This window comes from Drosophila sechellia, chromosome 2L, assembly GCF_004382195.2.
Source record: "Drosophila sechellia strain sech25 chromosome 2L, ASM438219v1, whole genome shotgun sequence".
Lineage (NCBI taxonomy): Eukaryota > Metazoa > Arthropoda > Insecta > Diptera > Drosophilidae > Drosophila > Drosophila sechellia.
In genome coordinates, this window is record NC_045949.1 from 19,036,044 (window position 1) to 19,049,931 (window position 13,888).

Here is a 13,888-nt window from a genome sequence, read left to right on the forward strand (position 1 = left end):
CCACCGGTTAGTGGCCTTTAGCCGGGTCTTTCAATAAACTTGGCCAATTTATGCCGCTGCAAACTGTGCGTGCTTTTCACATTCCACTTCTGTAATAGGGGCGGGAAAAAGCGACGAGCTATCGCCCACTGACTTTTGGGGTCTTGATAAGATATAGACCCTATATTGGTTAAAGGCTTTTCTGGAATTAAATATCAAAGTCTTTCGATTGACTCAATGTAAGCTTAATTGGTTATATTTGCCGATTGCAAACAATCGATTGACAGGCCGTTCAATTCAATAGTATTGCACTATTTATTTCAAAATATTGCTCTAAAAGCGCATATATTTGTGAGCAATGAATCTACCCCAATGTTTTAATTGCACATCAACTCGCTGGCAACAATTAACGATTTCGAAATCTATCGAAGCCACTCATCTTTCTCTGGCAATCGAAACAACACACTCTAATTGAATTTTTATGGCTGGGTGATAAGAATCATGTTTCCAGAAACAAGGAACAAAACACTGAGCAAACGAAAATCGAACTCAAACCTGTCGATGAACTCACTGCACTATGAATTGCGATGATGGAGAATCCAGAGGTGCTAAGTAGTTGGGGCTTAAAACGAGCTTTGAAACCCAAATAATCCAGAGATCAGTGATCTGTAGATACTTAGTTAGAGGTCTCAGATCGCGCAGGGCGAGACAAAGACAGCAGCTGTCTGGTCGTAAACAAATGGCATCCACTGAGCGTATCTGCGAGATACAAAATATTGGGGGGGAAACGAAAAGGAAAACGAAAGCGATTCTCGTAAGTGCAGAACGCAAGAACAACAAAATATTCATTTGTGTGCACTATGTCAGCCCAGTTTACATCATTCTCCAGCATTTCTATCTGCTGTCGTAACTCGAGATACTTTTGCGTGGGGAAGGGGAAGGAAGTTACCCACCCCCTCCCCCCACTCGTGAGAATGCACTTGGCTTCGATTGCTTGAAATATGTGAAAAATGTCATAATTTTAATAGATTAAGTGGGCACATTTTAATTGCTTTTGCTGCCTGTTTTGTTATGTTCGTTTGGCTATTTCGGGCATTTCCCTCCAGAAAAACACAGAAATACCGAATTAATTTCCATCTCAACACCCACGATTTTAATCCGTTCGGGGCCCCGAGGCGAAAATTAATGGGGCTAACCAAAATTCTATGCTCTGCCAGATCTGGGCAAATATGTCATATATCCGAATGTCTTGTCCGTTGATAATTTGTTCCATAATTAGTGGAAATGCTAATGAAATTGAAATGTTTTGCGAGCAACGCGCCGAAAAGATTTGCCAAGAGTTAGTGGAATCTTAAGGCGAGTGACACGGATCCATAAATCTTGGCCAGCTTATTATATTATATTATTTTTTTAGCTAACTGCTTTTGGCATTCCTGCCTTATCGTTTATCTTAGTGCTAGATATCTCATGATGTTTGTCAACTTTTTTGCTGCAGACTGTTCCTGCACTCGAAGTAAACAATTTCCCACGCTCGAACTTGCCACTAACACGATTCCACTGATTTTTCATCAACTTTTTCCCGCCGTTAAACACTTTTCGGTTGCATTTTGTTTTGATTTGGCTTTGTTTCTTATATATTCTATCGCGTTATCTGTGCACTTTTGCCTGCACCTTTGGCAGTGCGTTGTCACATATTCTATATATTAATCCCAGAGATCGTAGGACGCCGTTGGAAGACCGCAATCGAGAGACTCCGACACACACGCGCTAGGCTCGCGATTCAGTAAAAGCGTCGCAATCGACTGAAATCCAAAGGGGGGACCCGATGCTCGGGTTCCAATAGACGAGCGCTCCGACTCTCCTAGCTGCTCATGGAGAGCGCGGGAGCAAGAGAGCGCGGTGTTTGAGAGCTGGTAAACAAACTGCACTGCGAAAAATCTTCTTAGATGTATGGATATATTGTTATTCAAAACAATAGCTTAGCTTCTAAATAGAGGCTATTTCTAAAGTAACTAGAATAATAAATAAAATATATCAGCGGTTACAGCTTGTTGTTTCTGAGTAAACAAACATTAATGTAATTCCAGTGCCAAGAGAGCCAGTTAAATGAGAGAAAGAGCATCATTATGACCCACCACGTCGCTTTTCACTTGGAGTGGCTTTTCATTTTGGCTTGCGGCCTGCGGCTGAGCATTTCGACCGCAAGTGGGAGGCACAGCGAAAGGAAAGCAGAGCGGACGAAAATATTGTCACCCGATTGGAGCTTTCCTTTGGGTGTGTGAACAGTGGGCCAGCTGCCAAGAAAAGCCACCCCTTCGTTGCTGACGAACAAAAAAAACAAACAAAAACGTGAGTCAAAGGCAACCAATATCAAAACATTTTAGGGCTTTCATTTCAAAGCCACTATCTTAAATTGTACAGACAATACAAAACCGCAAGCTTAAATGTTTCATAAAATTACAGTCAAAATGGCTGAAAACACAATACTTCTGTGACACTCATGTGGGAAATGCTTTATCACTTAACATCTGCTTAGGCTTTACAATTGTTTATCGACAAACAAGAGTCATAAAACATAGAAGATAAATAAGAGACTTTCATGATCATGAAAACGGTGATATACATTGATACGATCACAGAAAAGGAAGAAATGTGATTTACAAAACTTTTGAACCTTTCGTCCCACTGTGCGGACCTCTCCCCGTAACCATAAGCGATCATTGCTCTGCAGTTGGAGTGCTCCCCTCGGCGGAAAACGCCATCGACGCTCAATGCCCAGACAGACCTAACCGATCTCGACAGATCATCTCGTCATTGCTGTTACAGTGCGCACACGCAACACGAACAGAAGACATTGCGTGTCGAGTGGGCGCTGAAGTGGGCGCGCACTCACTAATGGCTGCAAAGCAAGATTGATGCAACTGAGTTGTTGGAGAAGATCTAGATGAAGTTGGAGCTGAAGCCTCTACTTCCTGTGCGATCTGATTGACATTTAAAGTAAAGCTTCGAGGGCAGAATATTTATGCTGAGATGTAAAGATCTCAAACGTTATTCACTCCCATCTTAAAAGTGATCTAAGATATTATTTAACTTGATTTAGCAAAAGTTCTATATGAGAGTTTCTTAAGATGTAGAATTCTACTAGCCCAGCAGATAAGCACATTTTAGTGTGGTCTTAGACCACTGTGCGTAGGTGTAGTGCAAGTCAGCTGGAATTCTTCATAAGTGTTAGTGACCTGGCCTTTAGTCATTTCTTAAGAATGTCTGGACACGAAGACTTGGCTGCAGATTTCGTTTTGCTTTACTTTTATATTTTTATCAGAAGACATTCCGTAAACAGCGAAGAATTGTGTCATAAAGAAAATAAAGTAAGAAAACACAACTTTTATTTCGCTGATGGAGACTAAAAGAGCACTAAAAAGAGCAGCGAAGAAAGCAAATACAGCCCGGCTGATTAAGCTGACTCTCTCAGATCAAATCATTCACATGAGTACAAGGGTTTCGAACTTCAAAAAACCACACCCTCCTTGCTTTCCAGAACTGTAAATGATCTCACACTGGAATTGCTGAGCGCGATGCTTTTATGTTCGATTCCAGGAATTAGGATTAATCATAAATGTGCAAGGAATGCACGAATCGGGCCACAGCTATCACAATAGCCACTTCCCGAGTTAAAAGCTCATTCATTTATTTGTGCATTTTGCACATATCTATGTACACATGTAGGTGTGGACCTATGTACAAATGAATGGGTTCAAAGATAAGACGAGCACTTGAAATACACCATCAAGAATTTTAAGGCACGTAACACAGCCATTTTTAATCGTGATTAATGCTTGTATGCTAACGATAAGTGTTTCGAAGACAGTAAATATTGGTTATCAAGAAATATCCAAAAATAAATATTTTTGTATATTGGGAAATAAATTAAGCAAATAACATCCGTTTTAGGTTCAGTCAATGACTGTAGATCACTAACAACTTTTTTACTTAATAACAGTTTCATAAAATATAAGTGAATAACGGATTAGTAACTTAAAAGATACACAGAACACACGTTGCCATTCAACACGTGAGGTACGTTTTAGTCACTTCTCACTGTAAGCGAAAATAATTCAAGCGTAAGATTTTCGACTTCCTGTGTCGCCACCTGGCGGCCAACGTCAGAATCCTCAGCTGCATGTTAATTAACTCCAATTAGCGACTGACCTTGAAGTCGCAGCATTATCTTTGTGGCTTTTGTCTACGTCACACGGTTTATGCTGCGGAATGCTCCGCTTCAGCAAGTCACTTTTCCCCGAGGAAAAGTGGACCACCACTTACCCAAATCGTCCATGGCGATGAGTTCTTGTTGTTGTTTTTCCGCCCTGTGCGCGTTAGTGTGCGTGTGGTTTTCCGCTCTTGTCCAAGTGGAATGCTCAGTTTTCTGGATTTATTTGGCACAAGCACACGCGTTTTTTAATTGATGCTGATTGGATGCGAAGAGCGACAAGTCCACGCAAACACTTTATTTTCCTGTTCACCCGCAACTGAAAAGCGCGGAGTTGGCCGGAGAATAATTTTAAGCTGTTGCCAGCGACCGAATGGCGAGTATCGGTGGATTTCGCCGCGAGTTGGAGACGAGTTTTATATATGAATCACTTTAATTTTGGAGCGGCGGTGGTCATAAACAATACAAAAAAAAAAAAACATTGGAGCACGTACACGGACGCAGGCACACACACAAACACAAGCGCACGCTCGCTCAACTGGAGAGAGCGAACAGCTGATTGGCTATCGATAGCAGTTGGAACTATCGCACCGAACGAGAAGGAAATCAAGTGGTAAACTTAACTAAAATACTCATCAACTTACCGCTGTAGATAATACCAAAAAACGGTTTAAAACTAACTGTTGGAAAGTGTGTAGGTGTTCCAACTGGAATTCTCGTTAGTGAGCGGCATTCAAATCGTATACAAATCATATTACCTTGTGTTCTGTGAAACATAAACATTCACCCACAGCTGTTCCCACGAAAAAGTACGAAAATAACAGAATAATTTCAGCGCTACAGTGTTTTCTTGTTAAAGTAATGGGGATGAGAAATTATTACATGTGTAAACTGTTTAATAACTATTTGTATTTGTACTGTTACACTTAGGGTTTAATCCTTATATATTATAATATATTGGCTTTATCATCTGACATGAACTTATATCCTCAAATAACTTTTCTCCCACTTTAAAATCAACCGAAAATATCGCATATCAATGGTAGTCACGTCTTTCTGTCTATAAAGTGTCTTTTATCTGTGGTAAACAATGATTAGTTAACAATCTGCAATATATCTCGCATTTTCAGTCTGTGTAGAGATTAGGCCGATCCAGACGTTAATGAGAAATGGAAAAGCGAAGTGGAACGCCGATAAATAGTCAAAAGTTTCGAAAACTCAGCGATGTGGACATGACGGAGGTGCAGCTGAACAATTTGGAGGACCCCAGCGCCAAGGAGGCGGTGGAAATAGGTAGCTTCCAGGGCAATGACCAGAGCAATCCGGTGCAGCAGACGAAATGGTTCAGATCCAGGCTCTTCCTCATATCCGTGGTTTTCTCGGCCCTCCTGATAACCGCCATGTGCATTGGCTTCGTGGTGCACTACGGCATGTCCGGCGATGTGGGCGACATGGAGACGGTGAGCTACTGGCCCGTAGATCTGCCCAAGGAGCAGCAGGAGTGGTACGATCAGGGAATCGATGAGCTCCAGAAGGCCGTTTCCAGGCAGTTCAATCGCCGGCGAGCCAAGAACGTGATCCTGTTCGTGGGCGATGGAATGGGTCCGAACACGGTGACAGCCGCACGGATACTCGGAGTCAAGGAGGAGGGACTCCTGCGTTGGGAGCAGTTTCCGGACATGGGACTGCTGAAGACCTACTGTGCCAACAAGCAAGTACCGGACTCGTTCTCCACGGCCACGGCTCTCTTTGGCGGAGTGAAGGTGAACTACGAAACGGGAGGAGTCGATGCGAATGTACCGCTGGGAAACTGCACCGCATCCCTGAAGGAGGACCACCACGTTCAGACGATCCTCAAGTGGGCCCAGGTGGACGGAATGCGAACAGGTTTCGTGACCACGACCCGGGTAACGCATGCCACTCCGGCTGCCCTCTACGCCCACGTGCCGGACCGCCGATGGGAGTGTGAGAGCGGAATGCCAGCCGAGGCTCAGGGTCAGGGATGTATGGACATAGCTCGCCAGCTGATCGAACAGCCGACGGGTCAGAGCATAAACGTAATCATGGGCGGTGGTCGTCAGATGCTGGTCTCAGATGTAACCGGTTCAGAAGACGATCCCCTGGACACTTGGGCCGGCCAGTCGAAGGATGGACGAGATCTCATCCGGGATTGGAGGCTAAAGAAAGAGGATGAGGGCGTGTCACATGCTGTTGTGCAAAACAACCGTGAACTGTGGAATCTCAATGGCCAGGATGTTGACTATGTACTTGGTATTTTCGCCAATGGACACTTAATGTACGACCACGAACGAGACCGCAGTGACGCCGGCATGCCCTCGCTGTCCAATATGACCCTCAAGGCGCTGGAGGTCCTGGGAAACAGTGATGAGGGGTTTCTGCTCGTGGTGGAAGCCGGTCTAATCGACCAAGCCCACCACAGGGGAAACGCTCGAAAGGCGCTGAGTGAGGTACTCGAACTAAACGCAGCCGTTGAGTCCACAATTTCCTTCCTCAAGTCAACGGATCGCCTGGACGAAACCCTGGTCATTGTGACCGCCGATCACTCACACAGTCTGACCATCAATGGTCATCCCGATCGCGGATCCAGTATACTCGGCTTGGCGGGAAACTCGAAGACAGAAGGGACACCGTACACCACACTGACCTATGGCACCAGCTATCAGGGATTCCAGGTGGATCCCCAAACGCAGAACCGCAGGGATCCAACTGCTGACGATACTACCGCCTGGGAGTACACTCAGCAGGCAGCAATCAACACGGACGAGAATCTGCACGGTGGCTCGGATGTAACGATTCACGCGGATGGCGCCATGTCATACTTGTTCCACGGCGTGCACGAGCAGAGCTATGTGGCGCACGCCATTTCGTACGCCCTGAGGATCGGACGATTCCGGGATAGCTCCATTGCAGAAACTCTGGCCGAGCTGACGCCCATTTAGAGAAGCGTAGGCTACAAAATACTTTGATATATGTAGTTATAAGGAAATTGTCCTTGCCAATGAGATCGTTGAATAAACTTTAATTTGAAGAGAAAACATTTCTCATTTACTTGGCTATCTTTGTTCTTTCTTCTCCTTTTTCTCCTTTCTTTGTTCTCCCATTATCTTGACAACCAGAATTAGAATTACCCTAGAAGCTAACTCAATCTGAAGTTTAAGGCTAGTGCCTGCACAAATAAATGTGATTACTACTATTCATTAAAAATTGTGTTTTTTTTAGTGAAAAATGGACTTGCTGCAACTGAACGACGATTGTTTGGATATTATATTTGGCTATTTGAGTTTAGAGGACCTAGCGCCACTCTACAATGAAATTCCCTGTTTTGGAGGCGTCATCGAGAGACAACTGCATCGATTCAGGGACATGAGGTTCAGCATGAGGCAGCCGCCTGCTCTCCACGAAGATTTGCTCATTAAGCTGGGTGGCCAGCTGAACAGCCTGCACATCAACGTGGGCTACTCCACCAAGGACGAGGCCGTACTCCGGTACCTGAGGCCACTGTGCCAAGGGGCCGCCGAGAGCCGCAGGATTAGGGCCCTGAAGTTCGACCATGCCAAGTGGTCGGCGGAGATAGTGGGCACTGTGGGCCAGGTGGTTCCGTCGCTGCTATTTCTGGACATGCGTCACTGCGATGTGCGAGACTACCAGATAGCACAGCTCTTGCAATCGGCAGATAAGCTGAAGGCACTCGCTTTACTCCACATTGACAATCAGACGGGTGATTCCTATCTGCAGCCGCACGTACTCAACAGCTTGCCATCCCTGAAGCTCATACACCTAACCACCTTGGGCTCCATGGGCTTTTCCCCCGAGAATCTGACCCGGCTGTGCCCGAACCTGAGCTTCCTCGTCAGTGACCTGATCAAAGGAGATTTCAAGATATATGGCCCGCCTGCCTACATACAGAACTACTACAAGTGCTATAATGAGTACTTCAAGAACGCCTGAGCACATGCGGCGCACTTTGCAGAGATTACTTTGGAATTAGATTTGGAATTAGATTTTATATTTAACATGAACTTACTCTTTTTGTAAATACTTCTGTCTTTTACTATGCAAGAGATTGCAAATGCATTTAAAATATACACTCTAACAAATGTACAACCAAAAAGCACTTCTTTTCTACAGAATTCACTTTCTCGTTTGCCATAATTTCAGTTTATAATTCTTGCTTGCAATTAGATTTAAATTTTAAATTTCCGTTACAGGGAATACTGCTTGGTTTTAACTGCTTGCTTCCGCACCGATTAACTGGGCAGCATACTTTGCACAATGCAAACGTACCACATAAATAAGTTAGCAGGATAATTAAATAATACAGAGTTGTATTATTATTTGTTAGCATTTTTAATTTAATTTAAATAAATAAATTTTGCTTACGATATTTGACAGTTGGTTTCCAAGTGTAAAAGCGGTATTTTTCGAACCGCTTTAAGTTTGGTATTTTCCACATCGCACACTGCGATAGTATCGCTGCCAAATATTTATAGCCGGCATGCAATTTAGAAATAAAAAACCGGTGAAATAGCGATCTTATAAATAAATAGCTAAAAAAAAGCGATTGGTTGGCAAAAAAAACGACCGGAGAGTCAGGATGGTGGTGCGTCCGTACAACGATGAGCTCAAGTACCTGGAGAAGGTGAGCGACCACTGCTGGCGCATCAAGAAGGGCTTCCAGCCAAACATGAATGTGGAGGGGTGCTTCTATGTGAACAGCCGGCTGGAGCGCCTGATGCTGGAGGAGCTGAAGAACTCCTGTCGCCCGGGCGCAGTGGGTGGCTTCCTGCCCGGCGTCAAGCAGATAGCCAATGTGGCCGCGTTGCCGGGCATCGTGGGCAGGTCCATTGGACTTCCCGACATTCATTCCGGCTACGGATTCGCCATCGGGAACATGGCCGCTTTCGACATGAACGATCCGCTGTCCGTTGTGAGTCCCGGCGGCGTGGGCTTCGACATTAACTGTGGCGTGCGTCTCCTGCGCACGAATCTGTACGAGAAGGATGTGCAGCCCGTGAAGGAGCAACTGGCGCAGTCTCTGTTCGATCACATACCCGTGGGTGTGGGCTCCAAGGGCATCATACCCATGAATGCCCGCGATCTGGAGGAGGCCCTTGAAATGGGCATGGACTGGTCGCTCCGCGAGGGCTACGTGTGGGCGGAGGACAAGGAGCATTGCGAGGAGTACGGCCGCATGCTGAACGCCGATCCCGCCAAGGTGAGCATGCGGGCCAAGAAGCGAGGGCTGCCCCAGCTGGGCACCCTGGGTGCGGGCAATCACTACGCCGAGATCCAGGTGGTGGACGAAATCTACGACAAGTGGAGCGCCTCCAAGATGGGCATCGAGGAGAAGGGCCAGGTGGTGGTGATGATTCACTCGGGCAGCCGTGGCTTCGGCCACCAGGTCGCTACCGACGCCCTGGTCCAGATGGAGAAGGCCATGAAGCGGGACAAGATCGAGACCAATGACCGGCAGTTGGCCTGCGCCAGGATCAATTCGGTGGAGGGACAGGACTACTTGAAGGCCATGGCGGCGGCTGCGAACTTTGCCTGGGTCAATCGCAGCTCCATGACATTCCTCACCCGCCAGGCGTTTGCCAAGATGTTCAACACCACTCCCGATGATCTCGACATGCACGTTATCTATGACGTTTCGCACAATATTGCCAAGGTGGAGAACCACATGGTAGACGGCAAGGAGCGGAAGCTGTTGGTTCACCGCAAGGGCTCCACGCGCGCCTTCCCGCCACACCATCCCCTGATCCCAGTGGACTATCAGCTTACCGGGCAGCCTGTCCTCGTCGGTGGAACCATGGGCACTTGCAGTTACGTGCTGACCGGAACGGAGCAGGGTATGCAGGAGACGTTCGGTAGCACCTGTCACGGAGCGGTGAGTACCCAAATCCTGTTTCTTCTTGTTCGCCAGACTCACAACTTGAATTTTTAGGGTCGTGCCCTATCTCGCGCCAAATCCCGGCGCAATCTGGACTACAAGGATGTGCTGGACAAGCTGGACCAATTGGGCATCGCCATACGCGTGGCCTCGCCCAAGCTGGTCATGGAGGAGGCACCCGAATCTTACAAGGACGTGACCGATGTGGTCGACACCTGCCACGCAGCTGGCATCAGCAAAAAGTGCATCAAGATGCGCCCAATTGCAGTGATCAAGGGCTAAGTTTAATTTATTATTGTGATTAAGTCAATAAACATTTATAATAACCAATTAAAAATTTTATAGAATTTGTTAAAAGATTTTCGTTTTTATTCAAAGTTAACAGCTATGTAGTAACGCTGTTAAGCGAACTGTGGTCACCCTACATTAACGCTCTGTTAACAACGAGCTTAGCATAATGTTAGGCCAAAGGCCCGGTCTGTTAGTTGTCAGCTGACTGCCAATCCAATTGGACCTGCTGCACGGCGCGAATTTCGATTGAGCTGCCCATTTCGATTTATTTAAACAAAAAAACGAATTATAATCGTTGTTAACAACACGCCGTGTGTGCATTTCTGTATGTGCGCCTGCTAATCGCTCGGGAATCGTGAGTGCAATTAAGTCGAAAACTCACTGCGGCCGGCAGTCATCCAAGCTGCGCAGTAGGAAAAGGCCGAAGAAATCTAGCCACTGCTGTTGCCGGGCTTAACTGCAAGAACAAACAAACGCAGGCACCATGACGAACATGCGGCCGCCGCAGAAGTCCAAGCTGCTGAAGGTCGTCATACTGGGCGATGGGGGCGTGGGCAAGTCCGCCCTGCTCACCCGCTTCGTCGCCAATCGCTACGAGGAGAACAACTTCCACACCATCGGCGTGGAGTTCATGAACAAGGACATTGTCATCGACGGGGAGCGCTACACTCTGCAGGTGAAGACTATGACTATGACTGTTATGCAATCGAACTACTGGCCGAGTAATAGTATCACCGATATTGCGGCAAGGCCGTAGAACTTTTGCAATTCTTTTGGTGAATGCAACAGTTGGCCAAGCGTATTTCCTTCATGTGTATTCCACTTAAGCCCCCACCTGATCTATTCCCCCTCGCCTGGTTGTGGGCTCCACTGCCCGATCATTTTTTGGCATTTTGTTGATGCAAACACTCGAAAACTACACAACGATTAAGCCTTGTTTTCCATTCCCTTACATTCGCGGCACAGTGGAAGTTTAGTAGTTAAACAGGGTAAAAACAGAAGTGCTAACAACTTAAATCATCCAAACATGGCAACCTTAACTATTATTATTATTATTGACTATGCATCAGTCATTCTTGACCTCTCTAAAACACTCGTATAATAGAGAAAAGTATTATTTTAGTGACAATTTCTTGAGTCTTGCATTTAAAATTAAGAAAATGAATATGTGCAACCAATTAATCTCGTAGTTTCTTCCACTGTAGCTGTACCTACATTATAGGGGTATCTGTTCCATCTGCCCCATGCCCACTCACACACACATATGGGCATTAGATTTCTACTCAATTAGCGTTGAGAACGGAATGGCATTGCAGAAACAAAAAACTGAAATAATAACAATAATGACAGTTTCGCCATTTGGCAAACAAGTGAGAGACTTTGTTTCATCCGCCGACGCGGTTTCCCCGCTCAATCTCATCCGCATCGCAGTTGTTTTTGATTTTATTCGGGCTGTTGTCTTCGAAAGTATCGAACTAAATGATTTTCACAGTTCGCCAAGCTCGTAAAACTCATGAATATGCAGCGCGTCTCAGTGAGTAAGCAAAATGCAGCCAAGGTGTCGCAAATCGGAATAATGATTCTAATTGAACCAGCAGATACATTATATAGTAGGAAGTGGAGCGTGGACTGATATACATATACATATGACTAATCCCGCGGGAATCTCGCATAGTTTGCTGGACTCCAAGCTGTTAGTTCTGGTTCACAGTTCGCTGGGCCGAGGAAGAACTTGGCCAAAAGCGGATTTCCCAGTGCTGCAAAAAAGCCTGGAATCACTGGGGTGTTTTTTGCACTACCTATATATGTATATGAATGGAGTCATTTAGTTACCATGGGCAGCACTCACACCCTAAACAGGTTATTCTACCCATGGGTTTTAGAGGCCAAAGGTGTTTACATTAGATTTAGGAGTTTAAAATATCCAATGTTAGTGATAAAAGTATAAATAAAAGCTTAAAATAAATATTTAAAGTATGCATGCTACTTGTAACCTTTACGAACTGACCAAATTCAGATTCAACGAACTATTTCCTGAACAAATTGCTTATCACCACCTCGTTATCAGTTCAAAACTAAATATTTAATTAACACACAAGAAATGACAGTAAACGTGTTGATCTAAGTGAGTCAGGCATGCAAACACTCCATAGGTTTTCAAACCGCGAAAGTGTTTGTTTCTCAGTGAGTTCGCTTTCAATCGAATGCAAATTTCAATTGAGCGCCAATTTGAATCGCCAATCCAATCAAACTTAATTGATGCATTGCCTTAATTGGAATTTCCCCAAACTAGATATGGGACACCGCTGGCCAGGAGCGATTCCGTGCTCTACGCACCCCGTTCTACAGGGGATCGGACATCTGCCTGCTCTGCTACGCACTCGACGACCGGGATAGCTTGAAGGGATTGGGTGTGTGGCGCAATGAGTTCCTTAACTACGCAGATGTGGACCAGGACAAGTTTCCATTCATTGTGGTGGGAAATAAGGTGAGCTATGCCTGCAGAACATTCATCTTGAGTTTAAAAGGTTAATTCTTTCCAATTCTAGAACGACATTCCGGCGCAGAAGCGACAGGTGAACTCCGACGCAGTGCAGCAGTGGTGCGCGGAGCAGAAGGTGGCCTGCCACATCGAGACGTCCTCGAAGGCGGCCACCAATGTGACGGATGCCTTCGTCCTTGGCCTTCGCCAGTGGCGGCACATGGAGTGCGTGGCCGAGGCGGAGCTGCGCCAGCACGGCGACACCATCGACCTCACCCGCCCCATTCGACTGGTGCAGCGTCGCATCTGTTGCACGGGCGGAGGAGGCGGCGGCGGCGGTGGGCAGGACGCGGATGGCGATGATGCCGCCATGCAAAGTCCGGGCAAGAAAGTGTTCGGCCAGAAGCAAAACGTCAGCAAGGCGCCAGCCACCAATTATCGGCTATGAGCAGACAGACAGGAGCTGTCAGGGAACTTACGCTTATTTTAACCACTCACCCCGCCGGGTCGACCTTCAGCTTCAATGCATTCCAGTCCGCGGAGGGGCAGGAGCCACAGACCCAAAAGCAACCACCCAATGTTGATGGCTGTAGAGAGGATTGCCTCGTTGTGGTTGATATTCTAAGGGAACTATGCTTCACAGCGAGCTAACTATGAGCTAGCTTCACTGTCGAGAATAGGATCTCCATTTTTACTAGCTATGCTATTAGAATATTGGATTCATATGCAGTAATACATCTCTCTAAGTTATTATTTTGTTATGTGCCGTATCGAATATATGCGGTATGAATACTCTTAATGGTTAAACAATCGTATAAGGCTTTACCATAACCAAGTGTCTTGAGGAAAGCAAGCTTTAGGTGTCTGATATACTACTCATAAGGCAATCAGAATGTACTAACTACATTTTAGTCTGTTATATTGCATAACTTGGGAGTGCCTTAAGTGTATTTATCTGATATGAAAGCTGGGAACAAACGAATAAATATGAATACCGCACGTGTTTGTTTACAAA

General features: G+C 45.9%; 5 protein-coding genes across 10 annotated transcripts in view; 4 read left to right on the forward strand and 1 right to left on the reverse strand.

Annotated features, from left to right (window-relative positions):
* The window catches only part of LOC6614676 (leupaxin), a 25,275-nt gene extending 20,781 nt beyond the window's left edge, over positions 1 to 4,494 (reverse strand). Inside the window, exon 1 of one of the 2 annotated variants that reach the window (XM_032720138.1) lies at positions 4,303 to 4,494. In XM_032720138.1, the coding sequence (XP_032576029.1) occupies positions 4,303 to 4,315 (13 nt within the window). In that variant the 5' untranslated portion in view covers positions 4,316 to 4,494. Of the gene's footprint in view, positions 1 to 1,527; positions 1,751 to 4,302 lie in introns of those variants that run through there. The other variant, XM_032720127.1, reaches the window with a different exon arrangement.
* Positions 2,174 to 8,248, forward strand: LOC6614681. Of its 3 annotated transcripts, none has more exons than XM_032720156.1 (2): positions 2,174 to 2,328; positions 7,430 to 8,248. In XM_032720156.1, the coding sequence occupies exon 2, from the start codon at positions 7,436 to 7,438 to the stop codon at positions 8,156 to 8,158; it is 723 nt and encodes a 240-aa protein (XP_032576047.1). In that variant the 5' UTR covers positions 2,174 to 2,328; positions 7,430 to 7,435; the 3' UTR covers positions 8,159 to 8,248. The 3 variants fall into 3 exon arrangements, with proteins under 3 accessions (XP_032576047.1, XP_002039108.1, XP_032576051.1); XM_002039072.2 differs by lacking the exon at positions 2,174 to 2,328 and adding an exon at positions 4,724 to 4,802; XM_032720160.1 differs by lacking the exon at positions 2,174 to 2,328 and adding an exon at positions 4,918 to 4,998.
* LOC6614680 (alkaline phosphatase) lies at positions 4,714 to 7,258 on the forward strand. Of its 2 annotated transcripts, none has more exons than XM_032720117.1 (2): positions 4,714 to 4,802; positions 5,320 to 7,258. In XM_032720117.1, the coding sequence occupies exon 2, from the start codon at positions 5,359 to 5,361 to the stop codon at positions 7,147 to 7,149; it is 1,791 nt and encodes a 596-aa protein (XP_032576008.1). In that variant the 5' UTR covers positions 4,714 to 4,802; positions 5,320 to 5,358; the 3' UTR covers positions 7,150 to 7,258. The 2 variants fall into 2 exon arrangements, with proteins under 2 accessions (XP_032576008.1, XP_002039107.2); XM_002039071.2 differs by lacking the exon at positions 4,714 to 4,802 and adding an exon at positions 4,907 to 4,998.
* Positions 8,249 to 8,683: 435 nt separating the features above from the next.
* Positions 8,684 to 10,433, forward strand: LOC6614682 (tRNA-splicing ligase RtcB homolog). Its single transcript, XM_002039073.2, has 2 exons — positions 8,684 to 10,097; positions 10,155 to 10,433. Exons 1-2 carry the CDS (start codon positions 8,805 to 8,807, stop codon positions 10,380 to 10,382), a joined length of 1,521 nt encoding a protein of 506 aa, XP_002039109.1. The 5' UTR covers positions 8,684 to 8,804; the 3' UTR covers positions 10,383 to 10,433.
* A 149-nt stretch (positions 10,434 to 10,582) lies between these two features.
* LOC6614683 (ras-related protein Rab-9B) lies at positions 10,583 to 13,884 on the forward strand. 2 transcript variants are annotated; one of them, XM_002039074.2, is made up of 3 exons: positions 10,583 to 11,067; positions 12,685 to 12,879; positions 12,941 to 13,884. In XM_002039074.2, the coding sequence occupies exons 1-3, from the start codon at positions 10,876 to 10,878 to the stop codon at positions 13,319 to 13,321; spliced, it is 768 nt and encodes a 255-aa protein (XP_002039110.1). In that variant the 5' UTR covers positions 10,583 to 10,875; the 3' UTR covers positions 13,322 to 13,884. The 2 variants fall into 2 exon arrangements, with proteins under 2 accessions (XP_002039110.1, XP_032583409.1); XM_032727518.1 differs by lacking the exon at positions 10,583 to 11,067 and adding an exon at positions 11,896 to 11,925.
* Positions 13,885 to 13,888: the final 4 nt, after the last annotated feature.

Excerpts from the sequence above, each read along its gene's own strand:
- LOC6614680 (XM_032720117.1), top strand. The coding sequence starts at position 5,359 with ATGGAAAAGCGAAGTGGAACGCCGATAAATAGTCAAAAGTTTCGAAAA.
- LOC6614681 (XM_032720156.1), top strand. The coding sequence starts at position 7,436 with ATGGACTTGCTGCAACTGAACGACGATTGTTTGGATATTATATTTGGC.
- LOC6614682 (XM_002039073.2), top strand. The coding sequence starts at position 8,805 with ATGGTGGTGCGTCCGTACAACGATGAGCTCAAGTACCTGGAGAAGGTG. Across the intron at positions 10,098-10,154 it reads GTAGCACCTGTCACGGAGCG|GGTCGTGCCCTATCTCGCGC; the intron begins GTGAGTACCCAA and ends TTGAATTTTTAG.
- LOC6614683 (XM_002039074.2), top strand. The coding sequence starts at position 10,876 with ATGACGAACATGCGGCCGCCGCAGAAGTCCAAGCTGCTGAAGGTCGTC. Across the intron at positions 11,068-12,684 it reads GGGAGCGCTACACTCTGCAG|ATATGGGACACCGCTGGCCA; the intron begins GTGAAGACTATG and ends TCCCCAAACTAG. Across the intron at positions 12,880-12,940 it reads TCATTGTGGTGGGAAATAAG|AACGACATTCCGGCGCAGAA; the intron begins GTGAGCTATGCC and ends TTCCAATTCTAG.